Raw genomic sequence first — 18,723 nt, forward strand, 5'->3', positions numbered from 1 at the left:
GCAAAGTGCTAAGAAGCATTTGGGGTAAACACTAGGAGGAAATGCTAATCTAAAGACTAGTTCCCAAGAGGCAGTCAAAAATTATTCCTTTCCTTGCTGCCATGCAGCAGGAGCAAATATGCTTACAGTTTTATCCTGTATACCAGGACTCAGAGGCTTAGACATGGCTTTTCACACTGCCATGCACATCTGATGCTGTGTGCTTTAGGCCAGGGCAGAACCCAGGATTTCTTACAACCCCCTGCAATGGCCCTCTCACCAGAGTGACCCATATCGATATGACTTCCACCCAGGCCAACAGCATCTCCCACCTCAAGCTACCATGGATGTAGTGCAAGAAACACCTCATGTGTTAGAAACTCGGGGACCAGGGCCATGCTGGCCTTTATGGGAAAGTCTTGTTGAACCCCACGTGGTTGCTTGCCCTCCACATCATCCCGCACACCATTCGGGATGCTCACAAGTGCAGTCAGACCTTGTGGCAGATGATCAGCACCCCAGGAGAGGCCCAGGGTCACGCTCGACTCCTGGTCAGCTTCCTGGCCACCGTGGCAACGGGATAGCAGAGGGCTACAGGAAGGACCAAAACAAGCCCTGCAGCAGAGACCCAGCCTGGAAGTCCTTGTTTCAAAGCCTGGCTCTGGTTCTGGTCCTGGGTCTTCCCCTGTCCCAGCTGTCAGGGTGGGGGTGCTCAGGGCTGCGTATCCAGAAAGAGAAGTGTCACCTAACACTGCAGTCACTGCTATATTCATATATGAGCAGAATATATGTCTTAGATGTACACACATGCACGTTATCACAGACCATGAGATAACAAAGCTCCACAAGAATGCTGTATATTAGTATAGAAGGTCTTTTATCTTATTTAATGTTTAAACATGTAGCCTCTTTATCACCCTGTAAATGGCTTTTCCAAGCTCCTCTGCGAGCGGCAGCTTCACGCGCAGGTGCCTGCCTCCTTGTACGCTGTGTGGGATCATCAAAACCAGGGTCATGGGGGGTTGCAGTGCTCTGCTCCCCCGGACCATTGAACAGGGGTTCGGCACTGGAGGTGTTTGGGGACTCTGACTCCAGCCAGGGGAGCTACAGAGCTGACACCTCACTGTCAGGGCAGGAGTCAGGTTGCTTGCTGAGGGGCATATTTGTTTCACCAAAAATAGATACTGAAAAACAGGAACATGGCTTCTCTTGAAAGCGCCCCTGTTGTTCCTCAGTTGCTGGGCTGACGAGCCGCCTCACACTGTCCCACTGTGGGGGCTGGCACAGAGACCTCATTTCAGTTCCTCCCACTGGTGTGCAACACAGCACGTGGTCTTCAACTTGCACCGGGTCTCTCACGTAAACACATTGAGCAAGCAATCTCTCCCAAACCCTGCCCAGCACTCCAAACACAACCAGGGCAAGTAACATGCCAAATATATGCTATGACGAGCAGAAGTACTGTTGCCTCTGTAAGCAGCGAGGATGCAAAAAGGAGGGGGCAGTCTGGTTCATGCAGGACCTGCCTTTAAGAGTATTTGCCCATGCAGTAACCCAGGGCAGGGCTGTGACAGGGCAGGAGGGCAACAAAGCAGCTCCAGTGCGAGCCTCCTCTCAGCTCCTCTCTGCCCGAAGCACAGTAGGGACTTCTGTCTTTTACAGGACATTTTCAAACACACTTTAAAGGGTTAAACCTCAGGGTCTGAATCCCAGGCTAAAATCCTCATCAAACAGAGATTTCCTGCTTGAGAATAGCACACCCTTTCTATGCTGTGTGTTTTATCAAGAACCCCTCTAAACACAATAAGACAAAGCACTTGGGAAGTTTTAAAGAAAACCATTAAGGCTTTCTGTGTACTGGCTTTTCTCCCTTGTCACAGTCATAAAAACTGAAATGCAGCTTCACCAGGATACTCACCCTCCGGGATGTGAACACAGAGACCATATTCCTCCCAGCTCCCTGCTCAGGACAAGGATGCTCCATGCAGGGTACCTGCATTGCTCATGCATGTCCCAGCCAGGCACCTCAAAAACTAGCAAATGACAGACCAGCCTCTCAATTAGTGCAGCCCAGGCAGCAGGCTGTGAACAAGGTGAGTCCCTGCTGCGTGGAAATAGGGGTCAAAGCCCCTAGGCTTTTGGACTATTTTAGTGGTTTTGGACTATTTTAGGGTTTTGGACTATTTTATGAAGTCTTTCCCCTCAAATCTTTGTAAGACTCTTGCTCTACAGAACTCGGCTAAAGAGACACACACGCTTACCTTCCTAGCAGGCACCAAATCCCAGTTTAAGCCACCACCCAGAAAGCCACTTTGTACACCCAGGAGCAGCAATCAGCCCCCTCCCAGCTCTCCCCTAGGGCAAATATTCCCAACAGATGCTCACCCTATCAGTAAAGCAAGCACAGCCACGGGACAGGGCAGGCAAAGAACCCCCCCGCCTCCGCAAACACACCTCTGCCCCACTGCAGCCAGCGTCCAGCCCTGAAGCTGTCCTTAGCACGTCTGTTACTGCCTCCTGAGGCTGCCCAGCCCCTGTGGGTGTCTGCACATGGGGTCTCAACAAGCCAAAAACATGCTGACAAGCTTCAGGAGCAGCAGCTGAGCATGGCCAGCAATTATCCCACCAGGCTGTGAGCTCCCAGGGAGTCCTTATAGCCCAGGAACAACCCAAATCCGTGCATGTGGTATGCATATCACGCCTCCACGTCCCTGGCTCTGCCACGACAGGGTCACACAGCCAGGCCAACCACGGTAGCCCAAGGGCAGGGAGCTGCAGGGCCTTATGCTTCTTTTAGGGGAGAGCTGCAAATAGGGCTCAGGAGGGTAACAAGGTCCTCGGGGACAAGCTCAGGGGAAGTTCCTAATGAATCCAGCCTTTTTCCATTACTGAGTTGCTGTGGTTTTACTCTCCCTCCATGCTTCATAAACCTGTGGGATGGGAAAACCTGGCCAAAACAGGCACATACGCAAGGCCTGGGCTGGCTCCCGAGGATTGCACAGTGCTTTGAACGTTTGATTATCTTGTGAAGGAGCCAAGAATGACACTGGCATGCTGAAAGGGCACAGAATCACCTGCTCTCCAACAAATTTAAATGTTTTGGGGTTGGCTTTTTTTTTTTTTTTTTTAAAATCGATCCTGACAGTAGATGGCTAGTGCAAAGTTAGGTCTCACTATTTACTGCCCCTCTAGCTGTGGCAGGTTTAAATGGCTGGTTTTCCCTTTAGAAACTAATGTACTGCTGCAGGCACACAAATGGGATGCCTCTGGGCATAAACATTGCCAGCAGCTCCTATTAGATAGCAACTAATACAATGAAGGCACCAAGAATGAGGTCTTATTTGCCACTTTGTAATTAGGGCAGGTTATAAAGAGAGCACTCAGCTCCTTTGATCTTGACAGCTGTTTGACTCTTCCCTCCCTGTATTGCTGCTCAGAGAAAGACAGCAGGAAGGCAGCATGCTCTTTTGAAGGCAGAAAGCAAGAACACCCCCCAATGAAAGACTTAAGTCACTGCACTAACAATTAGGGAGAAATAACGTGGCTACAGCTGGAGAGACTGGCCAGTCTCATCCAGCAGGGAAACCATCTGTGAAAGCATCCGTGGTCCTTTTAAACACAATTATAGGCTGAGCCTAATTGTGCCTCAACCCCATCCCGTGTAATCACTTGTGCCAGTAATTAATTGGAATACAAATAGCAGCTGCACTAAACCACAAAGAGCTACAAGAAGGAGATAAATTGCTTGCAAGACTTGTATTTATTTGTGAAGTATAAACTCACTAGAGGTTTTTTGGCATGGAAGAAGGCAGAGGGATTAGGATAAAGACCTACATTTAGCTAATCAACCATTGTACTTCAGATTTAAAGTTTACCCTTTGAAATATTCTGGAGGAAACCAATCCTGAGCATACCCAGGCTGGGAGCAAGGCTGCCAAGTGTTTTTATGATATTTGTACTAGATGTAGGTACGTGATGAAAAGACTCAGTCTGCCATGGGATTGTAAATCGGCAAACCCACTCTCAGCTCATCCTTAAACTCATCCCAGGAGACCAGCCCAGCATAACACCGTTGCTCTTTGAGGACAGTTGTGTGACCTCCTTACATGCAGGTGCAGTTTGTTACTCTCCAGCCACTCCAAGGGGCAGGAAAGGTTTATTCCCATTGAAATGGAAGCATTAAACGTCAACATCTATTTCTTCCTGTGTGGCATATCAGAGGATTTCCACCCACAAGGCAATCTGTGGGATCCCTCTCATAAAGCAGGATAGCTTTATGGAGAGGTATCAGGGAGGGAGGCAGAGCAGGAGATCGCACTTGAAGCCCCTCTCTAAATCCCTTACAGAGTCAGGCAGGGAAGGACAGGGGGTATGAAGCAACACACCCAGCTCCCTCCAATCCTCTAGGCATCTGTGAAAACACAGTGCTCCGCCCAAAGGAGTCAGGACAGCACAGCTTCTCCACTGCCTTGACAGGGATTTCTAGAGAAGCCATTCTAGTTCTGTCACATGTTTTGGTTAGTGTTTTAAGGCCAAGGTGGATCTGTCATCCTGGATGAGGTAAAGCACAGAGAAGGGGGATTCCCACACCACAGTACCTGTATCCCAGCAATGCAGAGGCAACTTCAAAGCAGTAGGAGACTGAAAGACCAAAGCAGCACGTTGCTCAGCAAGCTTTATTGGGAGCCATGAGCAGGGGCACACTTTGACTAGGGAGCTCTCCGACAGGACAGATGACAGGAGTCCCCTCTGTAAGTGTCCTTGCCGAAGCATCCTCAGCTGGGCCAGGGGGACTCAGACTCCCCTGGTGGGGGCAGCTCCTTGTCTGCACCAGGGATGCTTTGTCACATTCCCTTGTTGATATGTATTCCTGTGCTCAGTCACCCAACTCGTACATGCCATTCTCAGCTGTATGCCTGTTTATACACAACAATATACAAAATAGGATCTGCTCCCTCAAGAGGTTATAAGTTTACATGAGTTCACATGGGATTATATAAGGTTTGTACATACATGTCACATCTGCAGACCAGGTGTTGTGAACACAGATAAAGTTAGAACTGACTGGAAACTTGTTACATGCAAACTGACTTTTCCATAAATAAGAAAAAAGTATTCACCAAAAAGGCCCTATCTGCCAATGTGAAAAGCTTTAGAAGGCTCTGCTCCTCCCTCTGCTCTGAACTCCTTGTAGTAACTTGAGAAAAAGGTTATAATTTGGATTAGCATTCTGACCCTACTGCTTGGCAAAGACCAGTTGGAGCAAACAAAAGGCAAACTGAAAAAAATAATCTGGAAGTAAAAACATGGAAGCAAATCCTTGTCCTTAAAGCCATCCCTGCTGCCAAGGACTGACTTGCATTGTGCTAGTGCTTTTCCGAGCGCCCTGATGTGACACTCGCATTCCAGCCCCATCACTGACAGGGAGACTTGCAGAGAACAGGGCTGCAGTGTCATCTGCCCAGCATGTTTTCATGTGCTGAACAACTGCACACTGAGAGCAGGAAGATGCCTGCCAGCTTCCCAAAACCCTGCAGAAGCAGTAAGAACTCGATTTATTCATCTAAATGAATTCCTTCTTTATTGAGAAAAATACCTTCCACTTCAATTATTGAAGTAAAAAATTGAAAGGAAAACCTTTTAATTACCTGGAAGTTAACCAAGAAAAAAAACCCAAAACAACCAAGGAAAACCCACTACTACCACACTAGGTCGGAGCTTACCTATTCTTGCTCACATGAAGAGCAGCGGAGCACTGGATTCTGCTGCTAACCTGGTAGCCAGCTCAGAAAAGGCACTGCAGAAATGTTATGCACAGATGACAGCCAGCTTCCTTTAGCATGGTAACTTTCTCTCCCTCACAATGACTTGATTATTTTCAGCTCAAAATAGATCACACATTTTTAATTCCCAGGAATATACTGTGATAGCTTGCAGTTTCCTGCAAATGGAGAATTGGCCTTGTGAGAGTACCGAAGGGAACGGGCTGACATTTAAGTGTTTTGAAGCCATTCCTTTTCACCTGCACTGCACAACTGACTGCACCCCTTCTAAAGCATTTTAGCACTTAGCACCTCATCCTGCCAAGACTCAGGCAGAAGGTCAGCTTTATACATTGCCAGCTGTCCCACTGAAGTCAGCAGGACAATTCATGATACTAACCTCAGTACCTCCATAAATCTATTCAGATTAGAGCATTTATTTGGACATTGAAATACTGAGCAGTACCCAACAGCTTATAAAGTAATATACATCAGTCTAAATGTGTGAAAAATGCTGCTAGAACAGGCTCATTCTTTCATTCAGAAACACCTATTATGAGCAGTGTCAATCTCCACAAAAAGTACAGGAATCAAAGCTCAGTAAATGAAATGGCCAAGGCAGGCAAATGCCCTTTAAATCAATGTTTATTAGAGGTTCTGACATCTTGTGATTATTTCCTGACAACAGGCTGATATAGCCTGCAGACTAATTAGACTGAAAGCCTTGACAAATGATAACACAGAAACCATTTGAAGCTGAAGGGCATTTTGTTCTTCAGATTAGCCTTTCCATATTAATACTGTCCCAAAAGGGACCCAAACAAATTACAGTTCATGATGAAAGTTCTTACACATTGACAGCCCTCTTTAGAAAGATGAAGCTATATACACACTCCTCACCCAATCTCATTGTGAAGGAGAGAACTTCACACTCCAGACAGCTACAACACACATACCTTCGGTATCATCCCATTCCAACTCTGAAGAACTTTCATTTCACTTCATCCCAAGAGAACAAACCCACACCAGGTATCAGATTTAAGTTAAAGCTTAGCAGCTGGGAAGCAATACCAGAGAACCACCTACTCACAGTACTCTCAGTAGCTACAGCCAGAGTGGCATCAGCTGCGCACCAAGGCATTCATGAAATTCAGCAGCTTTCTTCATAAGGAATTTTACTAACCCAAACACTTTTACACACCGCATACAGTAAGTTCCTTCCCTACAGACAGGCATATCACACTTCCCAGGTACCAGCAGTACTATTTATGCTGCTTTTTAACATGCAACACTGATATTCTGGAAAGCTTCACAAGAAGGAGTTAGCTGTACCTACCTTCAATGGGTAACTATATCCTATCAAGGATGAAAACTCTTGACTTTTAGGCTGTGCTGGACCCATGAGCATTATTTGCCCTCTACCCAGTTTCACGAAGATAGGTTCTGTGTTTTGATCGAGCAAGATGACGTTACAAAACTATTCACCATTAGCACCTTCAAACCAATGCTTCACTGAGGTTTTGAACATCTCTAAAAAGAAGGTGGAAGGGACTGGAGCACCATTCATACTGAAGAGCAACTGTTCAAGATGGATTTGTAGCATAGAATATACTCCTGCTGCTGAGAAAATTTAAGGCTCAAGTTTCTTACAGCTTAAGGCAGGCAAATGAAAAACAAAGGAGAAACCTACACAAAACAAGGACAAGGAAGTATTCCAAAACCAAGGTGACCATCTTGAGGAATCTGGGCATCAGTAAAAGAAAGTAGCTAAAAAAGCAGAGGAAGCAAGGGTTGCTTCTTAAATCTATTTCATCTTTCGCACCTGCGCAGAACGCAGCCTCCATGTACTGGCAGCAGCTCATTTCTCAAAATCTAGTTTGGAGAAAGCACAGCACCAAAGCTAGAACAGTCCAAACACAGTTGCTACCACTCAGTCAAAATGTTTACATTGCTTTCAACGAGGAAAGCTTGAAATCCATTCCTCTTTAAGCAAAGCGAGCACTAAAAAGGAAAAGCAGACTGCCTCAGCAAGACTGTTCCTTCAGGGACACATTGTAATGTCAGACACTAGGCAGAGTAAATGTCAGAATGCCAATTTAACATACACCACATGATGAAACAGAGGATGTTGAGAAATCCACAGGAACACAATAAAAAGACACCTAGTCCTACTGTTTTCATTGTGCTTACATTTTTAAGTTCAGGGGCCCAGCATACTTACTGTTACATTTACTGTTACATTACTGAAGGATTGGGAGCACAGGTAGCGTTTTCCTCAATCCCTACAGTGGCAGGGAAGAATACTGAAAGGAACAGGAAAACACACCTGATCAACACGTGGCTCAGGGGCTGGTGCCATCAGAGGAATTTTGGCTTTTTTGATCATGGGGAGGTTTACACGGCACCGGGCCTGCTGGCAACAGATGGAGTTCAGCTGTCTCACAGGGGGAAAAGGATCATCGCTCATGAATTGGCGGGGCTCATTGAGAGGGCTTTAAACTAGGTTCGAAGGGGGAAGGGGATAAAACCAGGCTCACTAGAGATGAGCCTAGGGGTGGCATGCCAATGCTGGGGGCGAAATCGATAGCCCAGCTCAAGTGCATCTACACCAATGCACGCAGCATGGGCAGCAAACAGGAGGAGCTGGAAGCCATTGTGCAGTGGGATAGATATGACTTAGTCGCCATCACAGAAACATGGTGGGGTGACTCTCACGATTGGAGTGCTGCAATGGATGGCTATAACCTCTTCAGAAGGGACAGGCGAGGAAGGAGAGGCAGTGGGGTGGCTCTGTATGTTAGGGAGTGTTTCGATTGTCTAGAGCTGAACGTTTGTGATGATGATATGGTTGAGCGTTTATGGGTAAGGATGAGGGGGAAGGCCAACGAGGCAGATATCCTGCTGGGAGTCTGTTATAGACCACCCAACCAGGATGAAGGGGCGGATGAGTGTTCTACAAGCGGCTGGCAGAAGTCTCTCAATCGCTAGCCCTTGTTCTCATGGGGGACTTCAACTTCCCGGACATCTGCTGGAAATACAACACGGCAGAGAGGAAACAGTCTAGGAGGATCCTGGAGTGTGTGGAAGACAACTTCCTGACACAGCTGGTAAGTGAGCCTAGAAGGGGAGGTGCCTCGATCGACCTGCTGTTTACAAACAGAGAAGGACTGGTGGGAGATGTGGTGGTCGGAGGCCGTCTTGGGCTTAGCGACCATGAAATGGTAGAATTCTCAATTCTCGGTGAAGTAAGGAGGGGGACCAGCAAAACCTCAACCATGGACTTCCGGAGGGTGGACTTTGGCCTGTTCAGGACGCTGGTTGAGAGAGTCCCCTGGGAGACAGTCCTGAAGGGCAAAGGGGTCCAGGAAGGCTGGACATTCTTCAAGAAGGAAGTCTTAAAGGTGCAGGAGCAGGCTGTCCCCATATGCCGTAAGAAGAACGGGCAGGGAAGACGACCAGCCTGGCTGAAGGGGGAGCTCTTGCTGGGACTCAGGAAAAAAAGGAGAGTTTACCGCTTGTGGAAGAAGGGGCAGGGAATTCAAGAGGAGTACAGGGATCTCGTTAGGTCATGCAGAGAGGAAATGAGAAAGGCAAAAGCCCAGCTAGAACGCAATCTGTCCGCTGCTGTTAGAGACAACAAAAAATGTTTTTACAAATATATTAATGACAAGAAGAGAGCCAAGGAGAATCTCCATCCTTTATTGGATGTTGGGGGGGGGAACATTGTCACTGAGGATGAGGAAAAGGCTGAGGTACTTAATGCCTTCTTTGCCTCAGTCTTTAATAGTCAGACCCGTTATCCTCAGGGTATTCAGCCCCCTGAGCTGGAAGACAGGGATGGCGAGCAGGATAAACCCCCCATAATCCAAGAGGAAGCAGTCAACGACCTGCTACGCCACCTGGACACTCACAAGTCTATGGGGCCGGATGGGATCCTCCCGAGGGTGCTGAGGGAGCTGGCAGAGGAGCTTGCCAAGCCACTCTCCATCATTTATCAGCAGTCCTGGTTAACGGGGGAGGTCCCGGATGACTGGAGGCTTGCCAATGTGACGCCCATCTACAAGAAGGGCCGGAAGGAGGATCCGGGGAACTACAGGCCTGTCAGCCTGACCTCGGTGCCGGGGAAGATTATGGAGCAGTTCATCTTGAGGGTGCTCACAAGGCATGTGCGGGGCAACCAGGGGATCCAGCCTAGCCAGCACAGGTTCATGAAAGGCAGGTCCTGCTTGACCAACCTGATCTCCTTCTATGACCAGGTGACCCGCCTAGTGGATGAGGGAAAGGCTGTGGATGTGGTCTACCTGGACTTCAGTAAGGCCTTTGACAGTCTCCCACAGCATTCTCCTAGAGAAGCTGGCAGCTCACGGCTTAGACAGGTGTACTCTGCGCTGGGTCAAAAACTGGATGGACGGCCGGGCCCAGAGAGTTGTGGTGAATGGAGTTCAATCCAGTTGGCGGCCAGTCACAAGCGGTGTTCCCCAGGGCTCAGTTTTGGGGCCAGTCTTGTTCAATATCTTTATCAATGATCTGGATGAGGGGATTGAGTGCACCCTCAGTAAGTTTGCAGACGACACCAAGTTGGGCGGGAGCGTTAATCTGCTCAAGGGTAGGAAGGCTCTGCAGAGGGACTTGGACAGGCTGGATCGATGGGCCGAGGCCAACTGTATGAGATTCAACAAGGCCAAGTGCCGGGTCCTGCACTTTGGCCACAACAACCCCATGCAACGCTACAGGCTTGGGGAAGAGGGGCTGGAAAGCTGCCTGGCAGAAAAGGACCTGGGGGTGCTGGTTGACAGCCGGCTGACCATGAGCCGGCAGTGTGCCCAGGCGGCCAAGAAGGCCAATGGCATCCTGGCCTGTATCAGCAATAGTGTGGCCAGCAGGAGTAGGGAAGTGATCGTGCCCCTGTACTTGGCGCTGGTGAGGCCGCACCTCGAATACTGTGTTCAGTTTTGGGCCCCTCACTACAAGAAGGACGTTGAGGTGCTGGAGTGTGTCCAGAGAAGGGCAACGAGGCTGGTGAAGGGTCTGGAGAACAAGTCTTAAGAGGAGCGGCTGAGGGAACTGGGGTTGTTTAGCCTGGAGAAGAGGAGGCTCAGGGGAGACCTTATCGCGCTCTACAACTACCTGAAAGGAGGTTGTAGCGAGGTGGGTGTTGGTCTCTTTTCCCAAGTAACAAGCGATAGGACGAGAGGAAATAGCCTCAAGTTGCACCAGGGGAGGTTTAGATTGGACATGAGGAAAAATTTCTTTACTGAAAGAGTGGTTAAACATTGGTTGAAGAGTGGTTAATGCTGCCCAGGGAAGTGGTTGAGTCCCCATCCCTGGAAGTATTTAAAAGACGTGTAGATGTGGCGCTTAGGGACATGGTTTAGTGGGCATGGTGGTGTTGGGCTGACGGTTGGACTTGATGATCTTAGAGGTCTTTTCCAACCTTAATGATTCTATGATTTAAGATCTCCTTTTTTAAGATAAAACTAAGCAAAAACATGTGAAAGAAGGATTGGGAGGAAACGGTTTCACTCCAGGCAAAATTTAAGTAGCATGATCAATGTATGAAATACAGACTGCACTTAAGATTAGACAAGATTAAATTCTTGACTCTGAAATAATATTCTAAAAAATCACCTGTTCCATTCATTCAGAGATTCACTTTGGTCACTGAAGGTGACCAAAATATTTAGAATATTCCTAAAAGTGTTCTGAAAACTTGTGTCAAAATCTGAATTAACATCTAACAGACTGATTCATATACACTGTACATAATAAGTATGAATAATTACAGTACTTGCTGCAGGAGAAAAGAATCCTAAAATTATTTTCTTTCTACACAGTACAATTTCAAGAATTAAACTAGATTTTTAAATCCAAGTATTCCCATGACCCAGGGCCACAATGTTTCTCTGCTTAAAATATCAGGACAAAACTACTACTTTTTATTCCTGACCTTCCCAGATTAAAAGCTAAGTATTGACGGTAGCTGAATATCTCTCTTGAAACAGGGGAAGACGCACAACACTATTCTTAGTGCGACTGGCAAATGAGAGTCAAACTATTCAGAAAAACCAACTGCCTTAGCCCTAGATAATACTATATTGTGGGATGAACAAAAAACTTTGCTAGGCAGCAATATGCCCTGCCATGTATCTTTATATAATATCCAAAAGTAACAGTGAATGATTTAATAAAAAATCATTCTCTACGGGGGCTCAGAACACAGCAGTATCTACTTTCAAAGAATATCGCAGAGAGAGTTTTTGTTAGTATTTTATTGAATGAGCACATCAGCAAGTAAAATTTTAAGAAAAATCTACACACAGCTTCCTAGAAATAACAGTCCACAATTCCCCCCTTAGTTATCTTTAACCATCTGGTTTTCATATTCCCCAAGCAGCTTATACAGATTTCCCCCCACCTTGTGATTTTTCTGTTTTGATTATTTTAATAAATAATGGACACCACAGGTGATCCTAGAGAAAAATCCACATCTCAGCACTGCATAGCTGGACAACTAAGTTCACTGGATGTCATCATCATCAAAGAGATCTTCAAAATCTAGTCAGAAAAGCAAGATAAGGTAAAATTAACCTTAGAAGTTTCAACTGTTATATATGCATATACTCCACAAGTACAGTTTTTAATTATTTGGATTAAGTACAGAAATAAAGATGAATTAAGTGAATGAGAGTTACTGTACCATCAGTTACTAGAAGTGTAATATCACAGTGGGAAGAGACAGAGAGGAAAGAAAGGCAGACTCAAGTATGTGGGAGTATGCCTCTACCACACAAATTAAACTGCTTCACTTGTACCATGCAAGCTTTGCAATTAAATTCATGAAAGCAAAGTAAAGCTTCAAAGGAGGGGCTTTTATAAACACGATAAGTAGCCATCACATTCAGAGTGGATCAACCATGATTCCCAGACTCCAGAACTAAACAAGTACTAGCGTTATGCATGCAGCAAGTCTCAGATACGGACACTCCTGCAGAATTCTGGCTTTAGGTCATAGTATCCACACACACGATTATAAATTTTGCAGATTGATGTTCACATTTGTAATTTGCTGTTAAAAATCCCTTCCTTAAAAAACATTTCATTGCTGTGAAGGTGTTAATAACATTTCTCTCTCAGAAAACTCATCTCGGTCAGACCAGTGAAATGTGTCCAGCTAATCACAGCTGTTCTAGTCATCTTTGGGAAGTACTCTCAACTACTTGGCTTTGTATCTTCTTTGTATATTGAGCATAAACTAACAACATAACTGAAACCAAGTCTTTGTTCTTACAGAAGGAATGTACAAGTGCCATACAATAGACTGAGGATTAATCCTCATTTAGAAGAGTCCTAAACTACCAATAGAATATAATACCACAACCTGATGGGAGAACTTTATGGAAATACTTACTCCTGAATATGCTGGCTCCAACAAAGAGCTAGGTCCCTCACAACTATTGAGAGTTGAACTTCCTTTTTCTCCTGTATTCTAAGTCTCGAGCAACATGAGAAACCTGCTTTATTTCAGAATTAATACCAGTTTGTGACATCAACACCACCACAGCAACCAGATTTAATAACATATCTGAAATTCACTATTGACATATCTAAATATACTCCTTAAGAAACATAAAAACCCCCACCTTAGTAACCAAGTGTAAGGTGTTGCATATTCTACCCCTAAGTGGCCAGATACATAGCTGTTCCCCTCTCTAAAAGCAGCTGTATACACTTATATGCATACAGTTGACTTTCAAATGCAGAAGACATAAAACCCAATGTTTTATTTTGCTTTGGATACATATGCATGCATACCTTAAAAGATTAAAGAATTATCTATAACGTAGTAACACCTAGAGACAATTTGTAAAGTTCTGTCCACATTTATATATGTATTTGCGCTGTTTAATATAAGCTATTTGTTATGCAAACAGATCAAGGCGTTTTTCCTTGTAGTGGTTAGCACGCCAAATCGCCTAAAACCTCCAGGAGAGGAGCAACACAGGCATTGTATCACTCCCACCCGCCTCATTGAACACTGAGGCACTCTTACCATAGCGCTCGGTACAAGTGCGGTTAGTGAGAACTTTAGCGACTACCAGGCACCAAAGACATGAGATTAGAGAGAAACGAAGCGAGGTTTCTTTTGATAACTTTCAGTTTCTGAAGCTGTTACCTGGCAGGCCCAAGGCGTTACCATCCTCGCGGTGACCCCCTATCCCCGCACCCCCGGAACGCGACGGCCCTTACCGTTAAAGAAGTCGGCGTGCACCGCTTTCTCGTTGGCGGCCAGGTCCATCAGCAGCCCCGTGCTTCCCCCTGCCTGGGAAAGCAGGCGCTGAGCGCCTCCGGGCCGCGGCCGGGCAGCACGGCCCCGCCACCATCCGCCACGCCCAGGAACCCCGCCGCCCCCACCCTCGCAGGCAGCTCCCCCAACACACCCTCACCTCATCGAGATCCACATAAGGGCCGGCTCCCTCAGGAAACATCTCATCCACAGCCGGCTTCATAGCGGCGCCTCCGCTCTTCCCCCTCGCGCCGCCGCTTCCGGCCGCGCGGTCGCCTACTTCCGCTATAAGGCCCGCCGGAGGGCGCCGCTCTGCGCGCTTGGCGGTATCGCCTCTCTCTGGTTGTCCTGGGGCCGGGGCCGGGGCCGGGGCCGGGGCCAGGCCCAGGCCTGAAGTGAGGAAAATGGCGTTGAGCTAGGCAAGGGACTGCCGAGAGGGCACTGTTACCCTGCAAGGGATGTGGCTGGGAATTATACTGGTGGTCCTTCCAGCCACCAGACTGGGTGGACTGGTATTTAACTGCTATACGCACAGAGATCAGTTTCCTGAGTTAAGGCTGCGAGCGTTATGTGTAAAAAAAACTCCCAAACCCTCGCAACAGAATCAAGGAGTTTATTGATTTCGCACAACAGCATAAATTGTAAAAAAGAAAAGACTGATTTAAAGCATGAAATGCTACACGTGACTGCTATGATTATTAACAAGCGGTTGAGGGGCAGTTCAGGTGCATTTGCTGGCAGCCGTGTTTTTGCTTAAACATCTCAGCACCAGCTTTAGGAAAAATGAGTGAAGCAGTTAGTGCTCGTGGTTGGGCACATGATACCCAAGGTGACTCCCAAAAGGGAACTGGGCAAAGAAGGCTCTGGCCATTTCTTCGATCCTGTTGTAGGCTCCCAGGGTCCGGAAATATTCCACGTAGGACCAGAAATCATTGGATGAGAAGGGCCAGTACGGCAAGGCTGCAGATCCCTGGTAGAGATCTAAAATTAAAAAAAAAGCAGATTAGTATAATATGAAGAATTTTTGTTGAAAGCTTGGGCCTGGGAGCCAACATGGTTTGGTGTCCTATGTCCTCTTGGGGGGCTTGTGGGCTCCTCTGGCAGGAGAGAGGCTGGCAGAGCCATTGAGCCCTCTGTGCCCGGCTCCGCAGAAGGTGGCTGTTCACCTGATGAAGCCGGTGCCCTCTGCTCCAGCTGCACCAGGAATGATGGAATGGGACAAGACGGAGAGCAGGAATGAAGGGACACCATCGGCATTTGGGACAATTCAAGAATTCCCTGGGCTGCTTTAATTTCTAGAAGGCAGATGGGTATTTAAAAGCAAGGAGCAATTGCAATTTAAAGCCATATTTGCCCGTTCCTCCTCCACGCCATTTCCTCTGCCTAATATAAAAATACAAGGAATAAGGTGCCATCATCTATGCTGTGCCCCTGCAGCTGCCTGCTCTGCCAGGGAAAAGAGCTGGGCAGTTTTTCGCCCACCATCTCAGCACAAAGGCAGCCCAGCTGAGTATAGCAGAAGCCAGGGGTGCAGCATCTGCCCTGGGCTGCCGGTGACTGGGTCCGTGCTGCCTTGGCATTGCCTGGGACCGCAGAGTCATGCCTCTTCTCAGCGGGCCATAGGAAACAGGCTAAGAAAATGGAGAGGAAAGGCATTGCCACTTGGAAGACAGCTGCATTTGTGCCTGCTGTAGGAATATCTGAGAAAATGTGAGATTTTGAAATTGAAACAAGTCACCTTGGCTATTTCAATTGAAACAAGATTTCCAACTCAGCAGGAAAACAAAAGCAATTCTGAAAATGCAGGAGCTGACCACCCTTGGGCCCAAATCTGGGCAAACACAGAAGCATATACAAAATGTAAACACTTGCTGAGACCACATAGTTACAAATGTCTTTCTGTGCAGCAAAGCTAAACCCAGTATTTTGATTTCATTTAAAGCCCATTTAAGTAAATGGGAGCCATTCTACTCACCAGGCTCAGCTTGGGACCAGGGTCTTTAGTGGGAATTAAGAGCCTTCAACAATCCTATTGTCAGACCTTAATTTTACAGAGTAAAGTTTGCAGCGCGCAGGCACAGATGGCATATAACAAATCAAATGAACCAGCCAAATGCTGTCTGCAGAGGAGAATTCACTGTTTATACCAGCTGACCTTAGATTCACTTTGCAGTCTGCTGCTTGGCCCAGTGTGAAAGAAAACCGTAATTGTTGGTAATGAGAGCAACAGGATACTGCCTGAACAAGGTTTTATTTTTAGATTGACACACACTTTCCTGACTGTCTAAGAGGTTGCCACAGAAATATTTGCTGTGCACAAATACAATAGCGCCCTTAAACTTGTGAAAACACAGATGATGCATTCAAAAGATTTTAGAGCCATAAGGAAATATAATGGAACATATGGGAAAAACGTTTTGAATTAAAAGTAATCATATTAACCCTTATTCCGCATATATATTTCTACTTTCCATATCTGTTATAATGCTCTCCCTGCATATTTGTATCTGTGCACTCAGGATGCTGCTGGCTGCCCTGCTGGTTATACTAACCGAGATGTACACCAGCAATAGCAGTACCTTGTTATTGCAGATACTTCTATGCAACTTTGTTTTCAGAAAGAATTCTGTCTGAAAACACCAGAGAGAGGTTAACTAATATAATCATCAGTAAGCCAGTGTAAACATCATTAGGATGCTGAGGGTTTTTTTAATCAAAGGCAAACACTAATCCAATGGGCTAATCGTGCAAAGTGACACGAACCACAGGGTAGCTGTGCTAAGGGATTTATTCCAACATTTCTTTAATTGGATTTGTGGCAATTTGTAAATTTTAAGCTTTTTGTCATGGAAGTCAGTATTTCTTGCCAATAACTAGACACGCATATAGTATTTCTGTTCAGGACAGACAAAATTCTCAGATGCCTAATATGTTTATAAGTCTGGTGCTTTCCAGTTATGATTTTGTACAACAGAATTAGTGACTTGACCATAACCTCTTTTCGTTTTAAGGCTGCAAGTATATTAGCTCTATTATTAGACATTAATATGTCAGCTTTTAATAAATTTTAAAGAAATTTCTAAAAATTCACTCTTCTTTCTCCACCAGAATGAGATGAAAGCACTTCCACAGCCCACTGAGGTTAGTAAGCATTCCTGCCAAAATCACTGCTGGGGATCAGGTCTGGGAGTTACAAATGACTCTTCTAATTGTTAGTGATACAAAGGAAAGAAAAACATTAAGAATTACCATCTCCATCCTGGATTGATCGGGCATCTGTAGATGAAGAGGAAACTCATCAGTACCAGCTCCCACACAGAAGGACTTTCAGTTAATAAAACGTTTACTGTGTAGCCAGAAGCTGACAAGTTCTTTAATGCACACGTAGGACCCTCTGTACAGCCAAATGTTTTTTGTTTCTTGAACAGCTGAATAAGGAATTCCGTTTGCAGTCACTCAGTGCTACAAACCAAATACTTTTAACTAACAGCCAGCGCAGTTGTGATTAATACATGAGCGATATCTGATACTAAATAGAAGATACTGTATAAGTAACAAAATATTTCTGGCTGCTTGAAAAAATAAATGAGAATAAATTCAGCAGTAATCTTACCTGTTAGGATGTTCATCAGCATACAGAAGAAAAGTAAGCCAATAAATGTCATCTTTTCTGCGTGTTTCTGAAAAGTAATCTGTACAGCTGGGGATTATTACAAGAGATTAATAATTATACAAAGTCTGTTACTTCTTTTATTAGACAAATATGTTCCGAAACAGATTCTAATTAGTAATTTAGGCATAACAAGATCCAATTACATTTCCTTACAGTTTCTGAACTGCAACACAGAGTATTAAAAGAACCACAGTCCTGAAGTGTGTATTGGTATTTTATTTTTAGGTGGCATAAATCCAAAAGGCTCCACTGAACTGACATGAAATTAAGTGTCTTTGGAAATATTTTATTTTGTGGTTAATTTAATTTCACTTTAGAAATTACCTCTCTCTCTCCCCTTTTCTTCTTCTTGCAGTAGTAAAGGTCTGTAGCTCCAAGTCGGCTACAAAATTCCGAAAGGATTTCTTTTGCTGTAAAACAGCAGCGCTGTTTAAGGAAGGGTGGGGGGAAAAGGAGATAAACGTCACTGAGTTACTACACCAATCTGCTTTTGTTGCCTTCACACAGAGGTTTTTTTACTGCTCACTTTTGCATTATATTTCAGCACTGTCCGTGGAAGAGACAGTGGACGGTTTCAGAGAGGGTATCAGGAACTTTGGCAATAACGCTTCTGTATTTTGAAGACAGAGGGAGAAAATCCAGAAGCAAATTCAGTGATTATTACCTTTGCTGCCCTCCCAATTTTCTTTTTTCTACCCCTTCAGAAAAACAGATTTTAAGAAATGTTATTTGAGCAAATTGCTAAGAGGATATTGAGTTCCCTCTCCAGCTGAGCCACAAAAACCACAGACACTTGACACTGATTTATGTTCTTACTTGAGATCCTTAAAATCTAGATCTTAAAGTGTACATAGGCACCAAGTGCCCACTGAAATCAACTGGCTTACATTAAGCAAAGAAGTAGGTCCCCAATGACCTCAGCCATGGTGATGGTGCAGGTACTGCAGCTTTCAAAGAGGGTCGATAAGGTGCATTGAAATGCACTTTCACATTATGCTGATTTCCTGGAAAGATTCCTCTCCCAA

At 45.6% G+C, this 18,723-nt stretch overlaps 2 protein-coding genes across 2 annotated transcripts; both read right to left on the reverse strand.

The window, feature by feature from the left end:
- Positions 1-11,995: 11,995 nt before the first annotated feature.
- COPS9 (COP9 signalosome subunit 9) lies at positions 11,996-14,297 on the reverse strand. The gene is made up of 3 exons (XM_076341598.1): positions 14,186-14,297; positions 13,989-14,061; positions 11,996-12,296 (listed from the first exon to the last, which is right to left on the reverse strand). The coding sequence occupies exons 1-3, from the start codon at positions 14,246-14,248 to the stop codon at positions 12,259-12,261; spliced, it is 174 nt and encodes a 57-aa protein (XP_076197713.1). The 5' UTR covers positions 14,249-14,297; the 3' UTR covers positions 11,996-12,258.
- A 323-nt stretch (positions 14,298-14,620) lies between these two features.
- Positions 14,621-18,066, reverse strand: OTOS (otospiralin). Its single transcript, XM_076340690.1, has 4 exons — positions 18,023-18,066; positions 17,639-17,717; positions 17,275-17,301; positions 14,621-15,006 (listed from the first exon to the last, which is right to left on the reverse strand). The coding sequence occupies exons 2-4, from the start codon at positions 17,688-17,690 to the stop codon at positions 14,822-14,824; spliced, it is 264 nt and encodes an 87-aa protein (XP_076196805.1). The 5' UTR covers positions 17,691-17,717; positions 18,023-18,066; the 3' UTR covers positions 14,621-14,821.
- Between the last annotated feature and the right edge of the window lie 657 nt (positions 18,067-18,723).

This window comes from Aptenodytes patagonicus, chromosome 6, assembly GCF_965638725.1.
Source record: "Aptenodytes patagonicus chromosome 6, bAptPat1.pri.cur, whole genome shotgun sequence".
Classification (NCBI taxonomy): domain Eukaryota; kingdom Metazoa; phylum Chordata; class Aves; order Sphenisciformes; family Spheniscidae; genus Aptenodytes; species Aptenodytes patagonicus.